Here is a 10,150-nt window from a genome sequence, read left to right as displayed (position 1 = left end):
AACAAAGCCTGAGCAGAGCCAACAAAAGATTTTGTGTGATGCGGCGTGGGACAGACGCATTATTCAGCAGCTTTATGTGGAAGGTGGCTTGAAATGAAGAAACTGGGCTTCCCACCAATGGAAACCACTCATGACATGTCACCAATTACTTTTGCCCCATCGCCAACAAAAATCAACTCGTGAAATCACAAACTGCCTCGAGGCATCCAACCCAACGACCTCTCCAAAATGAATCTTTTTTTTTTTCTGCATGCACGCCCTGTGGAAATTAGTATTCATCTAAGGGCTACCGTGAATGAATGAGGAAACGGTGCATTATTTTTAGCTTTGCACACAGGGCAAAGACAATCCACCGCGTCTTAAAGGATCATAAAAGTACATTCAAATACAGTAATGGCGAATCACATTTGTTGTATTTTTCGTCCACATGGCTTTCCCATTTGCTGCTGCCACTGCTGCCAGCAAAGTAGCAATAACTGTGGGTGGGTGGAGGGCACGCTTTAGCCAAATGTGCGCACTTTGAGTGCTGTTGGAATAGCAGAGCCATGAAATGGAGTTACTTGAATTGAATTGTCAAACCTGAGTCCTATTTTTCCTCCCACGGGTGTTAGTGGGATTTACATCACTTGTTAAGCTTTTCTACTTCTTTCTTGCTTGGACCTCATTCGGTTCACGTTGGACTTTGAGAGGCCTCCAGAAAGGGGAGAGCGGATGCACGGGACGATTAATTGTCGTTTAAATGTTCCAAATGGGAAAAAAAAGGGCTTTTCAAAACAGAGCGGCATATGCCCTGAACAACCCCCTAATTACTGGGATGATCTTTCGATAATACGGCTTGCAACAAAGTCACTGGGTTCACTTGATGCGTGGGCCGGCAATTGGAAAGGGAGGGAGCATCATCTGGGGCCTTGAAGAGGCGGCACGTGAAAACGTGTGTGCGCTTGTATACTTAAGAGTGGGCGAAAAGAAGAGTGGATCTTGAATTGCAATTCATGTGTTTCGTCCCCAGCCAATAATCGAATTAGTTGGCCTGTAATAGAGGTTACATGATGGTCAGTGGATGAAAATATTGATAACATGTGTGAGCATTACTCCAAATACTTTGCAGATGTAATCGTGCAATGTGACCACAACACAGAGAGACTCCCAAAAAGCGCGCTTTGTTGCTAAGTCAAGTCAAGCGAAGTCTCGATGTAGCAGTTCACTCATAGTTTCCTGTGCAGTTTGTGGTAGCGTCGAATTGCGCTGCGTGCATCATACTGGGGGGTGTTTTCATAATTCTGCTGACCCAGAGAGAAGCATGTGACTTTTGAACCCACTTATGTTCCAGCGTCTTGGATCGGATGTCATTCAAAAATCAATCGGGGTGCTTGTATAGAAATAACCATTCGTCTCGTCTTCAACATCAATGGCCCAAAGCTGTGAATATGAACTCTTTTTTTTCTTGCTTTTAAAGTGCCCCGTAATTGGATGGCGACCAAAAGCTCACCCGTGATGAAGAGTAGTACGACAATGAGAATTGACAATATGTGCCCAATGTGACCTCGCGGCGATGCTAACTAAGTCCAACGGTGGCAAGCGGAAACTGAAGCATATACCTGTATGGCGTGACAGTTCTGCGCCTGAAATGTTCAGCACTTCCAACAAAATTATGGAGGGAAAGAGAGCAGAGGCGGAGCAAAAAAAAAAATGGGAGAGGGAGAGGAGGGAGAGGAGAAGAGGGGGGAGCAGGAAATTTCTTCCTGCGTCACTTGCTTTAATGCCTTCAGCAGCTGCCAATGAAAATGATGACCGACAGAAGTGTTATTTCTTTCCCCCCTTGCTCTCGGCATCTTGCCCTGGAAAACCACACAGCTTCAGCCGCACGGCGAACAAGTGTAATCTACGAAACGCTCTTGAAAAGTCACCAATACAGCTCATCCGTGCATCTTTGGAGAGTCACAACACATGAGAACTGTATAAAAAAGCGATCCGCCTCACTTTTTACTCACACTTCAAATAGTGTGGATAAGCAAACAAATGTCATTGTGTGCACGGAGGCAAATCTTTATTTTTCTGTTACCACCGTTGTGGTTTGCAGTGCTGTTTGTAGTATTTTGGTTTCCTTAGAGTGTATTTACCTATTTACAAATAATTGGATACATCTGTGTGTACCTATTTCTATAGATATTTACAAATATATTTATATATATATATATAATGATAATGATTATTTCCCATTATCCTTAAACTAAAGCAGACCTTCTCTGTTGCAAGTTACACTTGAAATGAACACCCCCCCCCCCCCCCCCAAAAAAAGAATGTGCATTGTTTGATGCTTTAATGTAATCACGTTGGCCCATGCACCTTGTTAGAAAGACACGTGCACAACAGGAGGGTTAAATTACAAACACCCCCCCCCCCCCCCCACACACACACACAGAGTTTACAAATGATGCTGTATTGCAGATGACCATGCAGGGGGGAGGGGGAGAGGGTGGTCCTCTACGTCCGAGTGCACTTCCTGCATCGTCCACTGGTAAGACTATATAAACCCGCAGAGACCAACTACACCGGAGGACTTCTTATAGTTTGCAAAGCTGCAGAAACTGCGAGCGGAGGAAAACTTGAGCCCTTCCTTTCTCCCATCTCTCATTTGGTAGCGCCGCACAAGAAAGGTTAGCCAGGAATTTCTTGTCCAATTAAAATGCAATTGACTGCTATCCTGCGCTGAGTCAAGAAATCCATTCCCTTCCATTGCAGGTCCGACCACGACGCGAAGGACAGCGAGCCGGCAAAAACATGCAGCCTCACTTACTTGCGCTCATCTTTTTGTGCGCGCATTGCGCAACAAGTGCACTGGCAGTCACCGTCACCGTCGCGCCCTCCTCCGCCCTGCGCGCGGCCAATTCGAGCAGCGCGGACGCCGGGACGGACGGCGGCTCTTCTTCGAAAAGCAGGAGGAAGCGCTACATTAGTCAGACCGACATGGTGGCTATTCTTGATTACCACAACAAAGTGAGGGGCAAGGTGTTTCCCCCGGCGTCCAACATGGAATACATGGTGAGTCTGAATCTTACACAACGTCAATGCACTGTATAAGTCTTTGTCGCTTTTCCTCTGGCCAGCAGTTTGGACCACCTATGCAATCATTTCCAAAAGGAAGCAGGGGTCGTGTATCCTAGTGGAGCGTCGTCGCACTAAGGATGCCTAACAGCGATTTCGAGCAAAAGTCAAATGACTTGTTATGACGTTATAGCAACCGGTGTTCATAGTGATGCCAGGAAATCATCTTAGCGCAACTATTTATTCAATGTCATATTTCATTGAAAATGTTGAAAAAATATATAAGGCCATTTTTCTCTATATTTTGTTATCATGACCTCAACAACAATAATGCAATAATAATGGTTTCAACCTAAAGTGAAAATGGAGGGATGGAAGGGGGTTCTCTTTCATGAATGCACGTGCTGTTCATTGTGGCTCAAATGACCAAATATGGTTTCTTACTCTGAAAAGTGCCGCTTCTGTTTTGGGCTCATATTCATTAGAAAGCTTTTGTAGAGTTCAGTCATCTTTGGATGCTCCACGTGTACACGCCAGTGTTTGCCTCCGCAATTGGAAACTGTCCAATTTGCCTTCAGCACTGGGAAGAAGAAAAGGTCTTATAGATCAAAGAGTTGCGTGACGGCTGCCTGTCCGCTCACTTCTCTTATGTAACTGTTTTGATGGATGCCGTAGCTCACATCTGAGTGTGAAATGTGACTTAAATGGAGTGGATCTTGTGTTTATATTTTACATGACTTGTGTAATGGTTTCCATGCGTGTGTGTGTGTGTGTGTGTGTGTGTCTAGGTGTGGGATGATACACTGGCCAAGTCAGCTGAGAGCTGGGCCCACGCCTGCATGTGGGAGCATGGCCCATCTCACCTCCTCAGGTTTCTGGGTCAGAACCTCTCCGTCAGGACAGGACGGTAGGTGAACTGCGAACCTCTAACACCCCCCCAGACACCCATGGGCAACATCTGCTGCAGCACTCTCAGCAGGCATGATGCTGCTTTGCAGTCACGGTCATTGCCTTGTACCCCCCCCCCCCCCCCCCTCTGCCTTCCTTTTTCTTCCCCTTGAACGGTGACCTGGTGACTGCTCAAGGAATGCTCGTGTGCCCCCTCAAATAAACAGAAACTATGCTTTCAGGCTTGACCCATGAGGACAAAGAAGCGTCCCTTCGGTCGCTCTTGACTTTCCATGTGGACCATCGTTCACCAATGCATTTTTTTTTTTTTTTGAGCAACACTATGAGACTCAGGGGAGCACAAGTCATACCAAGTGTGACTGTTTTCACTTTGCACTTTTGCACTTTGCACTTTGCTTGTGTTTGCACTTGCAAACACAAGCAATGCATTATTCTATATTAAAATAAATAATAATCAGATTTATGATATATCCTGCAAATGTTTTTGGCTTATAGGTTGGCAGGAGCTAAAATAAAGGCAAATGACCCATTTATCTACTTCTATCGGAATGTTTCATTTGCAAAACACTTTGGGCTCTACATTCGTGCTCAGTGCAAGTCTGGCGCGTGGCGTAAATCTGCATGGACGAGCGAGACGACTTTTGGCTTCTTCGCCGGTGCACGCAATTTAAGATACTGGCAGTTTGCGCCCTTGTGGGTATGAACAGAGCTGACTATCTGCGCAACCAATTGAAGTAGCGGTGGGGCTTCTCTTCCCAGGTATCGTTCAATCCTTCAGCTTGTGAAGCCGTGGTACGACGAGGTCAAAGATTATTCCTTTCCTTACCCCCGTGACTGCAACCCCCGATGCCCCCTCAGATGCTACGGCCCCATGTGCACCCATTATACACAGGTAGGCAAGCTATCGCGAGGGCCAGAGTGAGCAAAAACCCTCTTGAAATTGCTTCGTTTCTTCGGCCTAATGCAGCATCTTATTCTTAGTCCAAATGAAGTGCAATTTTGAGTACTTCTGCATTAAAAAAAAAAGCCATCAAATTTTGCCGATGCGTTCATTCTGATGAAACTGTATACTTGGAATGGTTGCGGCCGTGACCCTGAACATATGGCTTGCCGCTATTTTGTCGACATGTCTACTACGAAGAGACCCACAAAAAAGACTTGACAACTGATACCATAAAAGACCTAAAGGTTTGCTCTTTTGGACTGAACAGTCATTTTGGCCATTGTCAGAGGTTCTCCAAAACAGCGTTCGTGACTGCTGACTGCTGATGAAATCCAGAAGTAATTGATGCCCACCTAAAATGTTTTATAATTCCCTATAGGTGGCATCAACGCGCTACTTTTACATTCGACACGGCTATGCGCTTTGAAAATGAATTTCTTGCCCTCACTTTCACATTATTCCTTGGCATAATGCATAAAATTGCCTTCAATGACAACTGTTTTATCTTTTTTTTTTTTGGTTTTTGCAGATGGTGTGGGCCACCTCCAACAAAGTGGGCTGTGCCGTTCACACCTGCCACAATATGAACGTTTGGGGATCTGTGTGGAAACGGGCGACATATTTAGTCTGCAACTACTCGCCGAAGTAAGTAGCTCACGGGTTGCGACATGCCACTTTTACCAATGAACCAGTTCACCTGACGACGGCTGGGCGACGGCAGCTCTAATCCCGTCGCCCGCTCGTGCCGCTTCGTGCCAAGCTGTGAAATGCCACCCATGTTGCGGGGGAGATTCAGATAAGACTCAATACAGTACAAGCCTTTAAACAGGTACTGTACAACTAAAGCGCTTGAGAAGAAAAAGAAAAGGAAAGGGGAGCCGTTCCAAGAATTAAAGCCAATTTGGATTTACGAGCAAGGTCATTTCATCCCATTGGTTTGAGATATATGCAAAGCACTCTGCCCATGGATGACCGACTTTCTTGACTTGTGAGAGTCGACATGACTTGGCTTTTATCACGTAAGAGCTCGATTCATCACTTAAGACTGCCTCCACCGCAGCTGCCATTTGGCTGTCGTCTATTGGACACACTACAAATGTATCAACTGCGATCATGTGGATTTGTAGCCATGAGATTACGCACGACGAACACAAATCATGGTTTTATGTTTTTATGCATTCAATCTTTCATACTTAAGATCTCAATTTGTCCCAAAATGGCATATGCAAATAGATAGATAGGTAGAAAAACAAAAACGAACTATTAGGATAGCAAAAATCATCTGTTTCAATTTACACCATAGATGAGCTTTTGAAAGTAAAAGATCGCTCTTCCTAGTCTTCATCCTGCCCACTTTCAAGGTCTAATAACACTTCTGGCTGTCGCGTCTCGCAGGGGCAACTGGATCGGAGAGGCTCCCTACAAAGTCGGGGTCCCCTGCTCCGCCTGCCCCCCCAGCTACGGCGGCTCGTGCAGCAACAACATGTGCTTCCCTGCTCTGAAGACCAACTACTTGCACTGGTTCAAATAAACCAGGCCCTGGCCAGCCCCACTACCACAGAGACACTATTGGCATCGAAAGGCATAACGATTTGCACAACCGGCATGGGCCAGTCTGTTTTGTATATACGGCTTATTTAAAGACACGAAGACACATTTGAAGGCAGCGGATCATTTTGACGGTGTGTACGTGAACTGTATATTAATGTAACTTTTCGAGACTTTTTTTTTTTTATACTTGCCTGGACTCTATTTGATTTTTTAAAAAATTATTTATATGGAGAATGGGTCCTTAAAACACACACATACACATGCGGTGCTATGTACATTTTACCATTGACAATGTAGCCATCAAGGCCCTGACATCACGATAGCTGCTCATGTCTGCTCACTATGGTGCTACTAGGGCATCACACCTCCATGTTGTGTGCTCTTGCTTTTGTCGGAATGTTGGGATATAACTTCAAACGGACGCCGGCATAGCAACAACACACGCTTCATTCTCGGATGTCTATTTTTAGCCTGTGAGGAATCGCCAAAAGTGCACTTAGAAAGTTCAACTGTACAGTACATTTTCTTTTTGTATTGTTTAACTGAATAACACCACGATCAAACCAAAAGCCAACACAAGTGTTGGTGATGCTGGTGCTGTGGTCGACACCTCATATAGTTCTCGCAGTGCATGACTTCCATCTGCAGTTTAACGCTGCTGTAATCTGCCTGTTTCACCCTTTCGTTTAATTTTTTCAGTTTTTTTTTTGAAGCACAACATATCGGAGATATCTTTGTGATGCAGTTTTGGAGCAAAACACTCAAGTGCACCTTAATTGTTTGTAAATATCCAAAATACTTAACATTTACTTTGTGTTCTTTTTTTTAATGTAAATGTACATAATCATTTTACCTTGATTATCCTTAAGACTACAATTATTGTATAAGTTATTCATTTTTGTATTGAGAAATATTTAAATAGTATTCCTTTTTTTCTTGTATTGTTTTATGAAAGGATTGTACAGTGAAACAAGTCACAGCATGCAGTTAAGTAAAGAAAAGAACACATTTGCTGCATCAGTGATCAACTCAAAAACAGAGGGCATTGCTGCGAGCGACTTCAACAAAACAGGAAATGTTCCGCACTGACTACAAGCTGTTTATGCAATGAACTGCTCTCTTGCTTTGAAATTGTGAATAAAATGGTTTAAAAATTGTCTCTAAGGTGTGGTGATAACCATAGAATAGGAAACAGCTGTTATTGCATTCATTGCAAGTTAGCTACAATTCAATCAAATGAATTCATAACTTTCACCGAGCAGATATTAACATGCAAAACGTATACCTGAAAGGCTCGAGGCTTGGTACACCCTGGGCTGGTCATGAGGCAATTGCAGAGCACAAGGAGACAAAAACAACAACTCACAACTATGGACCATTCTATGTTAACATGCATGCCTACGGACAGTGGCGACTCGTGTACAACTACCTATGGATGCCATGAGGTGGCGGCAAAACATTGTTTGTCGAAACGAAACCCTCAATTCATTTCAGCATAGTTCCTTGACAACAAAACGGTGCCAAGCAAAACATTGGCGTGCTAACCACTAGCCTACCGAGCTCCCCCACTTTAGGTCATATTTGTTCAAATAAAACAACCTTTATGCCACATATTTCTTTGCAGAGGATAAAGAATGTATCTCTCAGATGATCTGTCTACATGTGCTGCTCCACTATTTGTGTTCAAATATCCATTGAGCAAAGGGTCGCAACCCCAACACATACATGCCATTCAATAGCACGCTATGGGTTTTTTTTCCCCTCAATAATTAGCATTAAGCTAGCGGACTCCCAGTCTAATATGCAGTTGCTTACAATACACATTGTCGTTCTCTTTTAGATTGAGAGTCAACTTTGGAGTGGCGACAAACAGCTTCGAGCCTCCTCTTTCAAGCAAGGCTCACTAATTCTATCTGCCAAGCAGCTGCCTGTTGCGAAGTGAGTTGAGCTGACTAACATCATGTAGCGCTCGAATCTCAAGCGTACACTCGCAAGTTAAAGGGGAAACTCGTAAACCTGTATCTCAAGGTGCCACTCTACAGGTAACAGGTTATGAAGTGTGGACGGAGTATGCGTTTTTGGACCAATAGTACATCGAGGTTTTATGAGACCAACGAAGAGTTTGAGTCTGGAACGGATTAATTCATTTTCGGGGAAATTCAAAGAGCGTCCGGCGTCCGAACGAATCATGTTCGACCTGAGAGGATCCAACTGTATCAACATTAAGGCTAAACAGTCCAACATCCTGCGTGTGAGGGGGGAAAAAAAGCAAAGAGGAAACACGGGCAGGTTTCAGGGGAGCCTCTTGTCTGAGTTTGTCCAGGGAAAGCTTTGACCTCAAAGCGGAGCGAGGCGGGGAGCAGACTGGAATGTCAGAAGCCGCAAAGAGCGAGAATGTCTGTCACCTCCAGGCACACAAAGCGAGACAAAAACATCATTTTCTTGAATGTTTCATCATTTGCAGAACACCTGAAGACAATGACAAGAAAAATAGCAGGAGCCTCGTTTCAACATGCAAAGATGATTGAATGTTTTTTGCAGATGTTTCTGCTTTTTTTTTTTTTCTTTCCTCCTCCTTCCCCATTTGGGATTGCAAGGTATGTGTCTGGGTCAGCCTGAGCGTTGGCCCTGATGTCGGCAGACTATCAAACAAACAAACAACTCGGCCAAATGTTTTATTCATTAGCCAAACACGTGCGAGCCCAGGTGCTCAAAAGACATCTGCGCAGGTGGGAATGTAATCCAGTTTAACGCAAGCGCTTTGCATCGTATGAGGGATTCAATCCATTTCCTGCACTTTGCCAATGCCTGGAATCAAGCAAACTAGCGATTTCGAGGAATCGGCTAGTTTGCGTTGGAAAGCTCTTCAGTGTGTGGAGCCAAACAAAAGATTGATGGCTTTTTCAAAGGCGCAATCAGGATTCAATGGGCAAGCCTGCCGCGCACTTAGAGCGGACATTTTAGACAGCTGTACAAGCTCAAGCTGCAGAGACCATCCAAACGGGTTGATCATGAGCAGGAACACTGATGTTCTGAACTCAAGTAAGAACGAAAATCACTTAATATCTTTTGACTAAAACAGAGCCCCAACAAGTCTATGTTGACTCTTTGACTGTCACCTCTTTCTCCGTCACAATTTCAAACTCCTTTGCGGTATTATTTTGCCACTCAATGCAGGAAGTCTATTGACTTTTAATACCAAACACAACATTGCCCAAACAGCTGAAGCCAAAGGTCAAATCAGTCCAAGTATATAGTCGCCCCTCAACAAGTCACAATTAAGCCAGTAGGAATCCAGACCAACTGTTCAATCGGTAATCTCACTGTCACATCTCAGTCAGTCGGGTTTTAAAATCCGCTTCAATCTATCAGGCATCGCGGCATGACCAAGGCAAGAATCATGCCGATTTTGAACAATATCCGATAAAACGGCAGGAGTGTGGCAAAAGGTCAAATCAGTACATGTTCACGGTATCAGTCATAAATTCCAAGTCAGGCATTTAGGAGTACTGTACCTCGAGGCCAAACATGTCGCCACAATATGACACAGTGGCTGTGACCCGTCTTGAATTGTTTACATGCTCAGCCAGCACAAAAGTGAGTGACGTTGTCCAACCTCCGCCAAGCAGCTCATGTTTTCTACGCCACATGTTCAACAGTACTGCATTTATGTCCCACACTTGAGCAATATGCGTGCATTCA

General features: G+C 44.4%; 1 protein-coding gene across 1 annotated transcript; it reads left to right on the top strand.

The window, feature by feature from the left end:
* Window positions 1–2,568: 2,568 nt before the first annotated feature.
* pi15a (peptidase inhibitor 15a) lies at window positions 2,569–7,605 on the top strand. The gene is made up of 6 exons (XM_086102050.1): window positions 2,569–2,657; window positions 2,743–3,042; window positions 3,834–3,952; window positions 4,714–4,846; window positions 5,427–5,542; window positions 6,293–7,605. The coding sequence occupies exons 2-6, from the start codon at window positions 2,782–2,784 to the stop codon at window positions 6,426–6,428; spliced, it is 765 nt and encodes a 254-aa protein (XP_085958176.1). The 5' UTR covers window positions 2,569–2,657; window positions 2,743–2,781; the 3' UTR covers window positions 6,429–7,605.
* The last annotated feature ends 2,545 nt before the right edge of the window (window positions 7,606–10,150 follow it).

The sequence above is a fragment of the Hippocampus guttulatus genome, chromosome 21, assembly GCF_054856545.1.
Source record: "Hippocampus guttulatus isolate MCC_2025c chromosome 21, RoL_Hgut_1.0, whole genome shotgun sequence".
NCBI classification, from domain to species: domain Eukaryota; kingdom Metazoa; phylum Chordata; class Actinopteri; order Syngnathiformes; family Syngnathidae; genus Hippocampus; species Hippocampus guttulatus.
Note: the sequence above shows the minus strand (reverse complement) of the source record. Positions and strands in the feature narration are given on the sequence as shown.

Coding starts and splice junctions, on each gene's coding strand:
- pi15a (XM_086102050.1), top strand. CDS start 2,782: ATGCAGCCTCACTTACTTGCGCTCATCTTTTTGTGCGCGCATTGCGCA. Junction 3,953..4,713: donor CTCTCCGTCAGGACAGGACG/GTAGGTGAACTG, acceptor TTCTCTTCCCAG/GTATCGTTCAATCCTTCAGC. Junction 5,543..6,292: donor GTCTGCAACTACTCGCCGAA/GTAAGTAGCTCA, acceptor CGCGTCTCGCAG/GGGCAACTGGATCGGAGAGG.